Source organism: Habropoda laboriosa, unplaced genomic scaffold, assembly GCF_001263275.1.
Source record: "Habropoda laboriosa isolate 0110345459 unplaced genomic scaffold, ASM126327v1 scaffold68, whole genome shotgun sequence".
NCBI lineage: Eukaryota > Metazoa > Arthropoda > Insecta > Hymenoptera > Apidae > Habropoda > Habropoda laboriosa.
This window is the reverse complement of record NW_017100195.1, coordinates 305,405-323,972: the sequence shown is the minus strand read 5'-3', so window position 1 is coordinate 323,972 and position 18,568 is coordinate 305,405. Positions and strand designations below refer to the sequence as shown.

The 18,568-nt window shown below is 31.2% G+C and overlaps 4 protein-coding genes across 4 annotated transcripts; 2 read left to right on the top strand and 2 right to left on the bottom strand.

The window, feature by feature from the left end:
* LOC108570307 (rho-associated protein kinase 2) lies at nt 1–8,704 on the bottom strand. The gene is made up of 12 exons (XM_017932145.1): nt 8,626–8,704; nt 7,469–7,794; nt 7,132–7,292; nt 6,718–7,056; nt 5,495–6,628; nt 5,115–5,415; nt 3,513–3,928; nt 2,782–3,423; nt 2,298–2,708; nt 2,010–2,226; nt 1,430–1,652; nt 1–88 (listed from the first exon to the last, which is right to left on the bottom strand). The coding sequence occupies exons 2-12, from the start codon at nt 7,647–7,649 to the stop codon at nt 1–3; spliced, it is 4,113 nt and encodes a 1,370-aa protein (XP_017787634.1). The 5' UTR covers nt 7,650–7,794; nt 8,626–8,704.
* Nucleotides 8,705–9,251: 547 nt separating this feature from the next.
* LOC108570292 (BTB/POZ domain-containing protein 6-like) lies at nt 9,252–11,395 on the top strand. The gene is made up of 5 exons (XM_017932131.1): nt 9,252–9,431; nt 9,549–10,501; nt 10,554–10,871; nt 10,976–11,134; nt 11,219–11,395. Exons 2-5 carry the CDS (start codon nt 9,608–9,610, stop codon nt 11,393–11,395), a joined length of 1,548 nt encoding a protein of 515 aa, XP_017787620.1. The 5' UTR covers nt 9,252–9,431; nt 9,549–9,607.
* An 852-nt stretch (nt 11,396–12,247) lies between these two features.
* LOC108570313 (protein O-mannosyltransferase 1) lies at nt 12,248–16,020 on the bottom strand. Its single transcript, XM_017932152.1, has 7 exons — nt 15,891–16,020; nt 14,788–14,966; nt 14,229–14,578; nt 14,060–14,192; nt 12,888–13,974; nt 12,508–12,809; nt 12,248–12,434 (listed from the first exon to the last, which is right to left on the bottom strand). The coding sequence occupies exons 1-7, from the start codon at nt 16,008–16,010 to the stop codon at nt 12,248–12,250; spliced, it is 2,358 nt and encodes a 785-aa protein (XP_017787641.1). The 5' UTR covers nt 16,011–16,020.
* Nucleotides 16,021–16,368: 348 nt separating this feature from the next.
* Nucleotides 16,369–18,536, top strand: LOC108570314 (ATPase WRNIP1-like). The gene is made up of 6 exons (XM_017932153.1): nt 16,369–16,427; nt 16,560–16,843; nt 16,920–17,108; nt 17,220–18,030; nt 18,119–18,340; nt 18,424–18,536. Exons 2-6 carry the CDS (start codon nt 16,568–16,570, stop codon nt 18,534–18,536), a joined length of 1,611 nt encoding a protein of 536 aa, XP_017787642.1. The 5' UTR covers nt 16,369–16,427; nt 16,560–16,567.
* Nucleotides 18,537–18,568: the final 32 nt, after the last annotated feature.

Genomic DNA, 18,568 nt, shown 5'->3' with positions numbered 1-18,568 from the left:
TCACTTGCCCATACTGGCATTTGCTGGTAGAGTCGCGGATCGTTGTTGCACCGATAAATATGGCTTCAAAGTGGATCTGGTAGACTCCCTGAAACGTGCAAATTGTTATTAATAAAATTCGACTTTCAAAGGATCGGTAATATGGAATTTACCGAGATATATCAAAAAAGTAAACTAATACAAAAAGAAAAAAAAGCTCCAAAAGCACAGTAGCGGTTTTTGTCTATGAAAGATGGTAGAAATAAATGTAAAAGCCCCAATTCAATAAAAAAAGCATTGTAATTTATGATAATTTTGTTGATTCATATTCAGAATTACAGGATTTACTTTTAAAATTGTCGAATTTTCTATTTAAAGATGACATAAAAGACACTCTTCGCAATTTTTAATTGTTTCCCAAATTACTATAATAATTTTTAACAATTACATTAAATTCTCTACTAAAAGTAATCCCTGTAAGTGTAAACTCTTATCACTATCAAAACTAATCAAAACTAATGATTGCCGTGCACGATATAAAACATACTTTGTCATTCTATATATCATATTTCTTAAGTATTGACATGCAGTTTTTGTTAAAAAACAAAAAAAAAAACGTATGTAAAGAAATGAAAAACTATATGAATCCCCTTATTATAATATATGACTATAACTCCAAACTGTGGAAGCAACAGATTTGATTGCTGAAAGCTTTAAACGATCGATTAGTTAATGTTATAATAATATAATACATTTATTTGTTGGAAATCAGTTTGCTTATTTTAAAGTTGCCGAAAAATCAGTAGAAATAGAATAAACAAAAATAACATTTTTGACAAAACCGTATGCTACTGTTTAAGCGCATGCAAATAACACTTGAATCAAATCAAACTAATTAACAATGTTCCATTCACGTTTTTAACTAAACCAAAGAGAAGTCAGCATTCCAATAACCGCTATGTTAAAAAATTAGAAAACGATAAAGTTTATATTGCTTCGATCTATCGAATGACATTTATATACAATTTCGATGTATCAAATATAGCGACTATGTGTACTCTTGAAATACTCAAACGTTTAATGAAAACAGTTGCGCAACACACTCGTGCCAGCTTACCTAAAGTATTGTCATATTACGTTTCCAGATTTAAAAAAGAAAAGAGTACTTAAATGTAAGGTGATCTACAACATAATCGGCAATGATATTTCATGTTTATTTTCCATTTGTATAAACGGAAAGCACTTACGGAACGCTGAATGAACTACCATCAACGTCGTGTCTTTTTTGTGTATTCTGTATTCGTTGGAAAACCAATCAACGATTCGTGTAAAAATATGAGAGTGCAAGAAAAATCAAACGACTCTAACCTCGCTACACCCAATCATGCGATGCCACAATACAAGAGAGCTACTTAGTCTCCAGTTACGTTGAGTCGCACGGCTACGCTACCTTGGCGAGACACGCTGCCCCGTGCCATCGACGTGCGAGTTCGCCTTGTAGCCACATTTTTGTACACGTCTAGATAATCTCGCAACCCAATATTTCTGTTCGTCAGGGCTACCAGCTAAAATTAATAGTTCACGGGCGCTGTTTGGATCGTAGTGCAATTTGCACGGTGCTATGGCATCCTCCTTTTTATCCAAATGCTCCTTATGTACTTTTATACGACACCCTGTGCAAAAGCATAACAATTTGGTATTATGGATGATATTATATGATTACGAGCTAAATAATTATCAATATTGGACAATGAAAAAAGTTTCGTCGAGTGTGTTGAAACTTTCTAAAAAAAAAAAAAAAAAAAATGGATTTTTATGGTACCCAAAAAATATTTCAAAAGCATATTTGATATCCTGTCAACGCGAATTTGCAAGAAATGTTTCGGGAATATCTTTAAAATATTTTAAAACGATATTAATCCACAAATGGAGCAAAAACTTTGAAACAACATGTTCAAATCTGAGAAGCATAATCAGTGACGCATAAAAATTCAACAAACGAAACATTATTCCTGTTGTCTCGTACTCACTTCGACACTCAAGGGCCGGCGGCGGTCGGAACATATGCCACAGTTGCTTGGAGCATACCTCACAAGTAGTTGGCATGTGATACGATATTGATACGAATTCGTGACCTTTTAACGATTGCGTGCCTGGTTTATCCGTAAGTTGCGGCAGTTCCACTCCGGGCAATGTATTTCCTTCATCACCAGGACGTCTTGCTTCGCCTTCACCAGCGTATAATAACTACAAGCAAGAAAGGAAGATACAAGAAAGATATAGTGAGTAACAAATTGATTGTTAAGCATATTACCTACCTGAAAAATTCTCGGAATATCTTTGGCATCAGCTCGGATGACATCACCCTGAGTAACAGATCTAACGTGGAAGACTTTATTTAGATCCAATATTAAAACTGGATCAGCGTTTAATTTATCGTTCTCGCTATTGTAAAATATTATCTTCTTCGAAGAGACAACAACGTATTGCTTCTTCCACCCGTGCCTTTTAATATTCTGTTTATTTGGCACATTTAACCAACCTTCTAATCGCATGGTACCGTGTTCCGATAAAACAGAATCCTCCCCGTCATTTTCTACAGACGAAACGCTAGCGGTTTCAGAGTTGAGCGACGCGATCTTCATTTGTAATGTTTCTATCTCGGAATCTTTCGAATCAAGTTCCATTTGTAACCTTAATTTCGCTTGATTTTCTTCCACCAATTGTGCCTATAAAAATGTAATGATACTAAATAATATACAGGTATTTGTACAAATTGATAACATTTAATATTTTCTTTACTTGTAAATCTTGTAAATCTTTTTGCCATTTAGCTGCCAATTGCCCGTATTTTTCTCTCTCCTGGGTAAGCTCCTGTTGTAAACGTCTGTAATCTTTTTCCTTTTTCCTTAAATCTGCTGCGGATGCTTTGTTCTTAGATTTACCACTCGAAGATAAATCTTTCCTATTCATAATCTCTGCTAACTTATTAACTGCCTGTTGTTTCAATAGTTGCTCAGTTTTCAGTTTACTGCTGAGCTTATCTATTTCTTCTGCATTAGATTGCGCCTTAGAAAGTTGATCTTGCAAGTCCTTAAACCGTTTATTTATATCTTCCTTTTCTTTAAGATACTGATCGACACTTTTCTTAAGGTCACTTTCACTGTCCTTAAGCCGATTTATAATCTGTTCTTTCGAATTCAATTCCTGGTGATGTTTAGCTACTCCATCTTTATACTCTAATTCTTTCATTGTTCGTTCCTTCTCGAGATCTGCTACGGTTTCTTCAGCTATTGACCTCGCTAAGGCTTCACTGTCTGCTCTTGCTAAGGATAACTGTAATTGATGTACTAGAGAACTACGTTCTTCTTCTAATTCTTGTTGTAATCGTATTTTTTCATCAAGTTCTTCTCGAAGTTCTTGCGTCTGTGTTTTATAAAGAGTCTGGAAGTAGCAAATTAAAATGTATAACAAAACTACAGGAATAAAATAATAACTTTCTTAATAATAGTTCAATTAAAATATGAATTTACCGAAAAATAAGCTTCTGCTTCTAATTGTTCTTGCAGCTCTTTAGTTTGCAACTGATCCACATTTCTCTGAGTTTTCAAGTGATGTAATTCCTCCTCTATCTGTCGTTTCGCTTCTCTTAGTTGAGCAACTTCACCAACTAACTGCTGTTCCCTAGCACGTAATCTTCCTGCTTCAGATGACTGCTGTGCCAAATCAGTCTGCAGAACGTTTCTTTTCTGCTGTTCTTGTTCAACCTGACCCTGTAGCACTTTTACCTTTTCCACTTCTTGCCTATGCTCTCCCTCCAATTTCTGTAATCGCTGCTGTATCTGACGATAATCCACGGAAAGCATAGAGGTTTGTCTTTCTTTTTCTTGTGCAAGTAATTCAGCACGTTGCCTTCCACTTTTCTCTTCATTCAGTTTTGCTTGTAATGCTGTTAATATTACATTAATATATAAGCATAACTAACATCAAATTTACAAATACGGGTTCAATAATGTACATACGTAAATAGAAATACCATTAAGCACGTGCAGCCGGAAATTTGAAAAATTGTAATTAGTAATAGAATTAATAAAACAAAACAAAAATACATAGATCTAATAATAGAGTACATACGTACATGAATATAATGCAACTGTTGCAAAAAAAAAAAAAAAAAAAAATTGATGACATGCACAACATACCATTAGTTAATGATATTTAAATACAATATAATATACAGGGTGTTACAAAAAAACATAGTTACTGACTTTAGGAGCATATAACGTACGTCGAAAAATCCATACAGTCAAAGATAGAAGCGATTTTCTGTTTTGCTAACACCAGTGATTTGCTTCTTTCATTCAACGAATATGGTACGAAAATCAATTTTATCTTATCGTCATCTTCTCTTCGATGTTTATAAAAGATGTTCTACATGTCCTCCTTCCATTTCCACACGTGCTTGGCATCTTCCTATTAAAGAACTACTAAGAAAAACTAAGTCTTTAACATCATCCCATAAAAACTAAAGGATTAAAATCGGGTGCCATACAACAATCCCATCTGACCCATCTCTCAGGAAATATACGATTTAAGTATTGTCTAACAAGGAATACAAAATAAGGGAGCTCCATCTTGTATAAATCATCAATTTTTCGTTAAAGGGCACATCCTCCAAAAAATGAAGTAATATATTAGCTAACAAGATATATACACTGCACCTGACAATAATTGTTCCTGAAACCGTATTTGTCAAACAAAAGAAGCAAACCACTTATGTTACTACAACAGAAAATCGCCTGTATCTTCGACGATAAAGATTTTTCAATCTGTGCTTACTAAGTATTTTTTACTCAGTTTAATAAGTACTATACACCCTCAAAGAGAGTGGCCCTTTTCGCTAACACCCTGTGTAATATGACATATTACATTTTATACACAGAAAACAATAATCAGAATATTTACAATAATTTAAAATAAGTACATCAGTAACATTTCAAACTAAGAGTTTATAAAAACTAGTGGACATTATCTTTAAATATTTTATTCTCTCGCCCTGATACATTAGAATAGAAGTATACAACTTTTAAAAAAATAATGTCTCAATTGTTGAATGTAAAAGTGAATAAAATTACCTTTAACAACTTCCAAATTAGCTTCTTCTTTAGATAATATACGCGATCGTTCCGTTTCTTGATGAGCCACTACTTCTTGATTATACCTAGCTTGTGCAGCCTTTAATTCAAGGGTTAAACTTGCAGCTTCCTTTTCCAATGCTGAAATTTTTTCACTTAATTGTCTATTATCCATGATCGCCTTATCTTCTTTCTCTCGACTGTGCTCAAGTTCAAGATGAAGAGCAGAGAGACGACTTTCTAATTCAGCAGTTAACGATGACGCTTGTGACCGAGAACTACGTTCTTTCGACAACTGCCCCTGTGAAATTATACATAGAAACAATTTTATTATTAAAACCAAATACTTCTACCCATCTCTTTTACACATAAACACTTACTTGTAGAGTAGCCACTTCCTGTTGTAGATTATCTCGTTGCGCCTGTAACTGTGCTCTCGCCACTTGTAATTCATTTGCCATTTGTTCTGCAGCTTGACGAGCAACAGTAATTTCCGTAGCTTGCTTCCGTAACCTTGTTACTGTTTCTGTTTCTCTTTCTAACTTCGACTGCATTTCTTTAATTTGTTTTTCTAAAGATGTAACACGTTCAGAAGTTTGCTGCGAATTACTTACATCACGTGCTCTTTTTGTTTGCTCTTCATCAAACTTCTTTTTCAGTTCTACAAATAATGACTCTGCTTTCCTGCGCGATTCCGTTTCGTGCTCTACCCTACGTTGTGCTTCCTTATAGTTATGCCTCAATAATGTCAATTCCTTATCCGCTCTCCCTATTTCTTCACATAATTCAGTTTCTCGACGTGTCATAGCTTCTAACTGTGTTGTCAAAGCTTTTTGTCTTGACTCCAAAGATTCTACTTGCCTTTTCTCTTTATCCAATAAATTTTCTAATTGAGAAACTTTCATATCATCGCTTGTACCATTATTGATATGATTTTCTAACCCATCTACCGATTCTTTGCCACTAGAAACCATTAATTGATAATCTCCTGAATATGTAAAACCAATAAAAGGCAAATGGTCTCCAGAGAATGCTTTTGGAATTGGAAAACTTTCCTCTGGTCCATCCTCTTTATCAACATCGTCAAAATTACTAGTGTCATCATCACCAGAAAGTTCTGGTACCACAGGTGGCACACATTCTCGTAAATTTTCAAAAGTCCATTGATCATTTTTAAAGAATGGATGATTTTTTATTTCTTCTACACCATTTCTTCCCAGACGTTTAGTTCTGTCCGTAAGAAAACCACATATCAAATTCTTAGCAGAATGAGAGATATTAAGTTCTTGAGGAAAATGTAACGAATTTCTATGATCCATAATTTTTGAATATGTTCCAACCAATGAATCCGCATAAAAAGGAGTATCACCAACAAGCATTTCATATAAAAACACACCAACTGACCACCAGTCACACTCTCTTCCATATACACCTTCGCCACCCTGAGACTGAAGTACCTCGGGCGATATATAATCAGGCGTACCTACTGCAGTATCAGATCGAACAAGACCATCCTAAAAAAGCGTACATAGTAATTAAATATTTTCATATAACGATACTTTTATATAAATTTCATATAAAATGTTGCAAAAACTATACATACAATATCCATCCTCATGCAAGTACCAAAATCTGCAAGTTTTAGATGACCATACTTATCAAGTAACATATTATCTGGCTTTACATCTCTATGAACAAATCCCATAAGATGTATTGCATCTAATGCAAGCACCACTTCTGCACAATAGAATTTAGCCCACTTTTCTGGCACATCATAGTTTGACATTAAGTTCACTAAATCACCACCTGGCATATAATCCATTACCATGTACAGATATTTTTGATCTTGAAAAGCAAAATGGAGCTGAACTATCCATTGTGAATTAGCATGTGCCATTATATCAAGCTCTTCCCAAAAAAAAGCAGAATCTGATCGTTTGATCTACAAAATGTGAAAAATGAAATACATATTACACACATAATTTAATTTACTTATAATATAATTTATGTTTCTTACCATTTCAAATTTACTGAGTAATTTCATAGCATATACTTTCTGAGTAGATTTATGCCGTACCAACTGTACTTCCCCAAATGCTCCACGACCTATCACTTTTATTAGAGTGAAGTCATCTGTACGCATTCGCATTTTACAAATATCTTGAGCCACTGAATCATCTGCAGACATAAACAGTTTCTGCTAAAGTTTACCCTTATAAAAGTCACATAATTCCAAGATTGTTTAAATATATACTTTACAATTTAAAAAAATAAAATATCTACTACTTTATATTATAGTGCTGTACTATTCAATGAAAATGTTTTTTACTGTAATAAAACAATTAAATACTCACATCTATTCATATATGCTTCTATATTTTTCATACGTTTTACACTGGGATGATCACAATCTGCCACCAGGGCTTGAACTGTATCCAATAAACAATCAATATTTGTAATGCTTCTTGGATCTCTAATACGTTCCTCCAGCACCCTCAGGCGCCTGCGCCTGTCCTCATCACGTACAGCATCCATTTCTCTTATTAGAAGCTAGGAATAATTTCCTTTAAAAATGTAATATTCTTTTGGGTGCATCAAAAATAATGCAAGATGAAAGGCTACATGCAATATGAGCACAATTTATGCACTGTTGCAATACTGGATGGGCAGTCCATGTTGTCTGAAATAATAAACAACATTGATAAAACTTTTTCTATAATAATATGTAAAAATATAAATATTTTTTTTTAAGAAACTATTAAGCAAAAGCATTAACAAATAATCACTATTGCCACACTGCTATAAAAAGAAGATATAAAAATGTTATTTTTCTTCAAAACAAAATAACCAAGAGTATTTAAAAAAAATTAAATTTTCATGTATACATAGTTTTAGATGATACAAACTTCATGATTACTAATAACTTTGAAATAACTATGAAAATAATTCAGTTTCCATACATTATGTTCATATTATTTTATGTATTCAAGTAATAAGATATAATTATATTTAAAATATATAAAAATATATTCAAAAATACTGTAAGACATAATAAATGATGACTCAACATGATTTATATACAAAAGAAAAGATCATTAACAAATCAAGGTTGTTAAATTGTTTAAAAAGTAAATATACAGTTATTTAAAAAAGCAACATTTTTTTAAAATAAATACTTATTTAAATGTTTCGCATCTTAAATCAAATATCAAGGAATAAACAAAATTTTACCATTTCATCATACCACTTTCATGAAAAAAAAATTTTTACGGTAAGAATGCAAATTGTAAAAATAATTAAACAAATATAAACGTATTATCTGCATTTTCATGTTTTAATACAAAATAAAAAAGTCACGAAATGACAAGTCAAAGAAGTCTGTCAGGAAGCTTGCAGAGTTAAGGTGGATCCAATGCAGGTGCTTCTGAATCCGTCACAAAAGATTTTCTAGGTATACCGTGATTTTCATCATTGGTTAATTAATGTCAGAAGAAAATTCATTCTAACGTACCTAATATTACGAATACCGTATCCAGTACTCCGTCTAATTGAATAAAAATACTATAAAATACATTATTTTTCTACGTAAATTGGTCGCGATTGCACACAGCTGAGCCGTGCATGCGCCATTGGGAAAATTCACAACGGTCATCAAAGCCAATGAAAAACTCGCGGAAAACTTTAAATTCAATTCATCTCTTGATTCATACACGATGATCAGGGAGAACCTTTAATTTTTATTCAAGAAAACTGACAGCTATTGTAGATGCAAACTTTCACATTCTTCAATTTGAAAATATTCCAGCATCTTCGAGATTTTTGGTTATTTGCACTGTACTCGACACTGTTTGAATGTTCGTTGTTTCGAAGTTGACAACATAAAGATTACTCTTTCTTCGTACATATATATTTATTTAAATCAAATAGAACTTGAAAAGTTGCGCGTATTACCAAAAACTACGTTGAAAGTCGTTGAGACAGAGCATCAACGACTTTGGAAAAACGATGTAATGGAGTGCAGGCATAACCAAGATGGCGTAGCATTCGACGCATTGAGGTACGGGTTTTTGCACTTGTACGATCTGCTTGTAATTCGGAATTTCTTTAATCAACCAGAAAACTATTTTTAGGATTGCAATTTTAAATAAACTGCACAATCTAAATCCATATGGTGGGTTACACAAATCTGTAATATGGAAAAATTCTTACTTTTCTCGCGCGTATTTTGATGCTCATTGAACTACTATACGGATTTTTTTGGCACCGTTTATGTCATATTTTGTATTTATAGCGATAACACGTATCGCGAAAGGATAGGTACGTATGGACATCAAGCTTAATACGTCAGAATATTACTCTTATGATATTTAGAACCTTTTGTGTAACTTGGTCTTCTTTTATATCTTTTTCTATTTTTTCTCTTCACTGTTACAGTTTAGTTAACGCATACTTGTGTGAATCTAAGTTAATATTATATTCTGAATTTTGTGGAGATGGGTCTGCCTTGTGATTGGCAGATCAAGAAACAAAAACTTTTAGAACGTAGTCAATATTTATTAGAAACAGGACAATGGTCCGACTGCAAATTTATAGTTGGGCAAGAACCCCATCAACAAACACTAAAAGGGCATAAATTATTTTTGGCCATGTCTAGTCCTGTCTTTGAAGCTATGTTTTTTGGGGGTATGGCAGAAAAAAATGATCTGATACCTATCCGAGATGTTCAACCAGAAGCTTTTAAAGCTCTCTTGGAATACATATATACAGATAGAGTTGATTTAAATTCTTTTGAACTAGCTTGTGAATTATGTTATTGTGCCAAAAAATATATGCTTCCTTCTCTGGTAGAAGCATGTACAAAATATTTATGGTCTGATGTATCTCCAAAAAAGGCTTGCAGAGCATATGAATTTGCTAAATTATTTGAAGAACCTGTACTGATGGACAAGTGTCTTCATATCATTTGCACCAAAACAAATGAAGTTTTAAAAGAACCTAATTGGGAAGAAATTGAGTTTGGAACATTATTGACAGTTCTAGAGCAAGAAAATTTACAAATAAATTCTGAAATGGAACTATTTAATGCAGTGGAACGTTGGGCCAAAGCTGAGTGCACAAGAAAATCTCTTGATTCTAATGATGGAAAATCTTTAAAGTCAGTAATTGGAAATGCATTATCAAAAATTAGATTTTTAAGCTTAAACCCTCAGGAATTTGCAGAAGGGACAGGAATGTCGCCATTACTTACTCAAGATGAAACTTTTGCTATCCTTATGAATATATTATGTACTGGGAATACAACACCAATGCCTGAAGGATTTTCAACTAATTTACAAGGCAGAGCTAATCTACATTTAGATATTTTCGGTGTAAGTTGTGTAAATACTGTATAGTAGCTTTTGAATTTTTAATACTCTACATTGGATTCCATTTTTCTAGAAATATAGAAGTGCTAGACCTCGTTCTAATTGTTCATACATACAATATGTTGGATCTAGCAATACATTACGAAATACACCTCCAATAATAATTGAAAATGGAGTCAGAAAGGATGCTGAAAATTTGTCAGTAAATAATTCATCTCCTGTTATAGTTGAAGGAGGTGTACGAGATGGACCAAAATATTATTGTCAAAGAGTTGTACTTCATCCATCACACTGTGTTAATACAAATGTATTAGACTGTTCTGTGACTTTTAGTGTAGATAAAAATATTTGTGTATTGGGTGTACAAATACCTACACAAATTCTTCGTCCAGTAAGTTAAATAGTTTTAAACAATTAAGATAAATAAATAATTGGGGGAAAGTACAATTAGAATTTCAATTTCATATTAATTGCTGCATACAGTTTGCATTTCAGGCTCGCGATGATTTAATTTCATATAATGAAATTTTGTATGCTCATCTTCTTGATTCTGATAATACTCGATTAACTTATACACACTTTACAACAAAAGCAGATTTTAATTCTCTCGTGGAAATTACGTTTAATCGACCTGTTTATATTCAGAGAAATAAGGTACATGTTCATATAATTCTTTTAAGATTTAAAGGATGAAAGTATTCAAATATTTTTCAAAGTTACTCCTATCTTTGACTATAGGTGTATCGAGTTGGGGTGGTTTTTAATAAACTTGGTTGGTATCCAATGGGAGTCTGTACCGAAAACGTGCTCTGTAATTCTGTATTCTTCACGTTCGGTGTCGGTAACAGTTCGGATGATGTACGAAATGGTCTTATTCGATCTATAGTTTTTACGTATCAAGGTGTTACTATGTAATTCCAATAATAAAATTGGCTTACATAAAAAAATTTAAATACGTATTTTAAATTTGTAATAACACAACAATTTGCTTTATTCTGTTGTATATTATATGCATTATTATGTTCTTTAAATTATGTCGGTGCTGTCATTATTAATGTATAAATGCTTCAATTAAATTTAAAATCTGTACAGAAGTATTATATAGAAATATTAACGTTTATTGTGTAAACAAAAGTCTAAAGCTTTACAATATAAATACCAATATTAAAACTATATGTTAATACATTTTTGTTTATCACTTTAAAATTACTTTTGTTGTATCAATTTATAATTTTTAAGAAATTGTTATTGTACAAAAGAATGTTATAAAAGAATTGAAATATGAATATAGAAAAACGTGATCATAGTAACGACATACAAACTATTGTTCATTATCTTTTTGTGTTACATTTTATTTTTTAATTATTCAACCTTTTCTAATATTTTAGAGCGCAAATACATATAATTTGTATAAAATATGTAAATGTTTATTTTTCTACATAACCTTTATGGCGTAAAATAATTATATGAGTATTATAAATATCAGACTTTGTGCTTGCTTGTATTTATTTGCTTATATTTAATAATAATAAAGAAAACTTTATAAAATGTAATCAGTTAAGCACATATTTTTTACAATATAAAAAATAATAAATCTATATTATGCTTGTACTTTGAACATCTATATTCTCACAAAAATTATTAAAATTTTTGTATGTTTATAGTATCAATTCATGATGTGAATAAACTACGTCAAATAATTTTCGGTACAAGTAAATGACAATTTTATAAGTATATACTTAAAAATATCTTACGTTTGATTGTTTCTTATGTTTTATGTATAATAAAATCCCATGTGTCTCTCCATCTCAATTTTAAAACTTCCTTGGCACTCAAATGAGTTGTTCCATAACTAAGTACTGCAAATTTCTTAAATACATAAATAATAAAAATCATCCATATAACAGTACTGAATTTTAATATGTACATCAAAAAATTGTGCTTATATCGATTTCTGAAAATTAAAAAATTTTTATTTATAAATTTGTTTCAAAAAGCAAACTATATATAAACATCTTTTAACATACCCTATTAAGTAATGCAGGTGCTCTATTGTTGCTGATGTAAGCAATAATTTAAAGACAAATGCTGGTAAATAATGATGAAGAAATAGAGTTCTTTCAACAAATATAAAAGGCAAAAAATGTAACAAATATCCAGTTAATAAAATGCTTCCAATATTAGAAAATTTGTTCCATTCTTCATGTGCAATGTCAAAACACATTCGCCTTCGTCTTAACATATAGAATATTAAAAGAAAGGTGTATATAATTACACATACTGTCCCAGAATACCAAATTGCTATATTTCCTAGGAGATGTACTTGAGCCTGTGATAAAGGGGAACAGATTAATATTAATGAATTCTGATAATTTCTACAAAGAAATATATTCCAATAGATATTTACATTACTGTCATTAGAAACCCAATATGCAATTCCTCTAGACATTAATGGCCAATCTAAGGGATCACTAGAATACATATGACTGTTTTGTCCTTCTTGACCACTCAAAAACATTTTAATTTGTAATTCTACGAATTTCTCCCAAAAACTTAAAGTGGTTGCTTGTAATGGGATCATTTCAGCATTAATCAATTCCCTTTCTCTTTGTTTTTGATCTTCACTCTTAGTATATCTATGTTCTTCAACATTCCATATGGAATCTGTTTGATCCACTAATTTATCTGCCACTACTTCATGCTGATTGAAACCCCAATCAGACAATTGTCTTCCACTAAATTTTAATGCATAATCTGTATTTACATGTATCAACCGTATTTGACTTTGAATTGCATGCCAAACATGATCAGTACTATCTTTGTTAGTAATTTCCACTCTCCAAAGATTTTGAGCAGGCATAGACACATTATAATCAATATAACATGACACCTCCTGACTCTGAGGTGTCATTGGAGCTGCAACATCATGTGAATTTAGTGCTCGACTTGTAATTCCATGTATCAATTGTATTACATCGCCATGCTTTATTGATTCACTGGGTTTTGTAACAACTAAATCATTTCTTTCTGGTTTCTTCACAATCCACCAGTTGTTAACATCTTTAAATGAGTAACATGTAACTTGTTGTTGGTGAGAACTACCTCTTCCATCTGGATATTTTAGTGGATACATATGATTATGACTATGGAGCCAACAAGCTCTTCCATATGTATGTCTTAAAGTAATTTGTGATCCATGTATAACTTCTAAAGGTTGGCCTTTTGTAATGCTAGCAAGACCACCATCTAAACTTGCTTGAAAAGCACTTGTCATTACCGAATCATGTGGTCCAGCTTTAGAAAGTATTGTTAAATGTATATAAAACACAGTCAAGTAAATGGTACAAATAACACTTAATATTACAAAAATTCTTATTGCAAGATGAAAGCATAATACTGTATTAGATAAACTTTTCTTTGGTATCAATTTCCAATAATCATAAACAATTAACAGTAATGCAAGAACCAATGAGTATAATCCAACATATTTTACACTAAAAAAAAAAAAGATGATTAGATTTATAACACTAAGTTCAATTATTAGAAGTATTTGCATCTTGAATGTCTGTTGTGTTATACCATAATGCACATGTTAAATTTGCAATACCCAAAATTAACCATATCCACCAGGACAAAGATGTTGGTTGATCCATGACTTTTCTGAATTTTATAATACATATCAATCCAAATAATGAAAATTGAATTATATTCACTTTTTTTTTTAATACACGTACGCACGTGTACACACATACTAGATAAATGTACAGTGAACTAAAAATATAATACAATGAATTACCGAGTAATAATAAAAATCCCGCTAAAGCAGCAGTCCATTGTTTTAGACCTAATTCTAAAATCAAATGATAAACTGTCGGAATTAGAAGACTGCCGCATAGCGCTGGCACTAATCGCAACGCAAACAAAGGAACAATATCTGCGTAAGAATTTCCTATTCTGTCAAATTTAAATTGTCCATTGAATCCAGCTAAATATGCTGCTGCAGAAATAAGTTGTTTCCCCAAAGGAGGATGTGAATCAAAAAAGAATATTCTTTTCATATAGAGTCCTACATATTTTCCATAATGCAATTCATCAAACCTGTTTCAAATAATATCCATAATTAATGTTACCTTAATTGAAAGAGATAGACAAATACTTTGAATATATCCCTTAATCCCGCGATTTGTAAGCAAGCTTTTAGTTTTAAATATTAAAATTTTCTATAGTTTAATGTATATATGAAAATAAATTAACAATTATAAAATTATTTTCATTTTATATTTTCATTAAAATAAGAAATAACTTACACTATACTCCGTGGTTCTTCTAAGCGATAAAGTCGAGTAATAAGTCCAGTCACTAATAAAATAACTGAAATCAAATCGATTTCAAGACTTATTTTAATTCGAGACCTCGGTGCATCACTTACCGATTCTTTCACTATTTTAAACTTTTCAGTCGCATTCGAAAGCATTTTTTCATCTCCCTATTTTTAAAAATATTAACAGTATTGCAGATTTAATATAATACTTCATACTGCAAACATGTCACTTAGTCAAAAAATATATATGTATACGAATATAATAAAATATATACATACAGTTGCGCTCATTAATATCCGGCCACTCTTTAGCACAGTATAACTTTTTTTAAATTGGACCAAACGATTTGAGTTTTTTGAGAAGTTAGAAGGATTAGTTTACTAGATGACGTGTACAAAAACTTTTGAGAAAATTACAATTTGTTGAAATCGCGAAGAAAATTGTAAAGGTCACGTTTTAGAACTTTTTTATCTGAGCTTGTAGTGAAAATTTAAAACATACGTTTTATAGATTTATGTTAATTATATACATGCTAAAAATTTCATCGAAATCGGTCAACGTTGCTATGAGCTACTAAAAATTGTGAAAGTCGGAGGTTTTCACGATTTTCGGTCTATAACTGTAATAAATCTAAAGATTCTTACATCTTTCGATGCCCGTCGCTTGTTTCTGCATCATCCGATTTCGATGAAATTTTCAGCATGTATATAATTTACATATATCTACAAAACGTATGTTTTAAATTTTCACTACAAGCTCATATAAAAAACTTGTAAAAAGTGATCTTTATAGTTTTCTTCGCGATTCCCACAAATTGCAATTTTTTTGAAAGTTTTTGTACACATCATCTAGCAAACTAATCCTTCTAACTTCTCAAAGAAACTTAAGTCGTTTGGTCTAATTTAAAAAAACTTATACTGTTTTAAAGATTGGCAGGATATTAATGAGTGTAACTGTATATGTGTAATGCTATACGAAAAAATAAAAATTGCAATCGGTATTCAGGAACATTGAATAAAAAGCAAAAACAAAAATTTCAAATAAGATTAAAAGTAAAGTTAAAAGTTATATATAAACTAATTATTTACCTCGTTCTGTTCGACGTTTTTAATGCAATTACTAGGAATATGTTCATAATCAAACTTGGCGCTTTGTACCTGTGGCTGCTTATTATCTAATCTTCTTGTTCGCCTCCGACGAACTTCCATTGCATAAATTTGTTATTAATGGATCACTGTTGTAATGTGTATCGTATTTTTATTTCTGTGATTGCTATTATTTCGAAAAAATCAAGAGAAACGTCGTCAAACCACTACTTGACGTATAGCGTGGGCCCACGTCATCAATCGAGCAATAGTTTCGACACAACGTAGTCCTGTTTATAAAAATTTCAATCTTAAAAGAAGATTGATCCTTTAACTTTCCTATTGCTACATTAAATATTGAAATTGCTAAATGTTACAATAAAATATCGAAGATATGTGATACGTAAAAGTGATAAAAAGATCATCTGGCTTAAGTTATACGGAACAACAATATAACGGTATCGGCGTCGAAAATTCCTTTAACAATCTTTTCTGCGCAGCACGCGGTAATCTTATAGAACAGGTTGTCTCGTTTGTAAAGTAAGAAAGTTTCTTTGAAATTATGAAAAGTTAGCGATAACTTTAAAGCTTTTTGAATATATGATACTTTATACTTTATATTAATCACACTGTTTAATAAATTATAGGATTGATCCTTCTTAATTTTTGTAGATTTAAAAATGAATAACAATAAAGTTTCTTGCCCTGTCTGTTCTGAAGAATTTTCTTCTACAATAATAGAAAATCATGTTACTAAATGTTTATTCTTAAATGAATCAGCAAGTAAAGAATCTTCATCATCCTTTAAAAATGAAAGTCCTGCTAGGAAATATATAAAATTAAGTAGTATAAAAACAAAGAAAACTGATTTGGGATTCACAAGAAAAAGACGTGATGTAATAGAATCTGCAATAAATGCAGATGATCAAATTCCAAAAACTTTATGTCAGAACAATGTAATTACTTTTATTTATTTTATGAAACAAATAGTAAGAATGTTGGATATTAGTTGTTAATAATAATAATTTCTAGATAGATAAAGAAAATAAAAAATTATCTGGAAATTATCACGTACCTCTTGCTGAACACATGAGACCTACAACACTTTCAGGATATGTTGGACAATCACACATTCTTGGACCATCAACTGTTCTTTATCAGTTATTAAATAAATTTGAAGTACCAAACATAATTTTATGGGGTCCACCTGGTTGTGGAAAGGTATTATACAAAATTATATGTAACCTGTTAATTTGAATATTTTATTGAAATCAATCTAGTACTAAACTTTTATTCATTTGAATATGTGTATATAGATTTATTTAATTTCAGACATCTTTGGCAAATGTTATAGCTCACATGTGCAAAAATAAATCAAATGGTAAAATGAGATATGTTAAATTGTCTGCTGCAATGGCTGGGGTAAATGAAGTAAAAGAAGCAGCCACTATAGCCTCTAATGAGTTGAAATTTAATAGACGTACAGTAATTTTCATGGATGAAATACATCGTTTTAATAAAACTCAACAAGATGTATTTTTGCCTCTTGTTGAATCTGGTACTATTACATTAATTGGTGCAACAACAGAAAATCCTTCCTTCAGTTTAAATTCTGCACTTTTGAGTCGTTGTAGAGTCATTGTTTTGGAGAAACTAAATATACCTAATTTAGTGTCTATACTAAATCGAGCTGTATCTTCACTAGAAGGAATAGTACATAGCTCAAATGAAAAATTAAAAGATACTGAACAAGTACCAAAGTTCATTATAGATAAACCAACTATAGAATGGTTAGCAGGAACATGTGATGGTGATGCTCGAATAGCATTAGGGGGTTTGGAATTAGCACTTCAATGTAAAATACCAAATGATGAAGAATTTCTACAAAATGGTCCAATAACTATAACATTAGATGATATTAAAGAAAGTCTTAAAAAAACTCATATGCTATATGATAAGAAAGGTGACCAGCATTATGATACAATTTCTGCTCTACATAAATCTGTTAGAGCAAGTGATGAAAATGCTTCTCTTTACTGGTTAACAAGAATGATATTAGGTGGTGAAGATCCTGTTTACATTGCACGAAGATTAGTAAGAATGGCATGTGAAGATATTGGTTTAGAAGATCCAAAAGCTCTTGGTAGTATCAAACACTCACATAATATTAACTGTTTATAATATTTAAATTCTAATAGCATATTGAAATGATTTTGCATAATAATTCTTAGGAATTGCTATACATACAATGCATGGTTGTAAAATGGTAGGAATGCCAGAATGTGATGTCCTTTTGGCACAATGTACAACATATTTAGCAAGAGCACCAAAATCTAGATTAATGGAAGATGCTCTTAGAGCTGCTCAAAGAGTAGTGGCTGAATACAAAGGACCACAGCCAGAGGTACCTTTACATTTAAGGAATGCTCCAACAAAACTTATGAAAAATCTAGGTAATTATTATACATTATTCATCACCATATAAAATGTATTTAAAAGAATATACATATAATGTTTTATATAAATTTTATTGTAGGATATAGCAAAGGTTATAACATGAAACAAAAAGATGAATCAGGATTACATTATTTACCAGAAGGATTAAAAAATATAAACTTCTTTAACTACCATGAAAGTTATATGACATGAATAAAAATTAAATGAAAGTGTTTGTAATATTT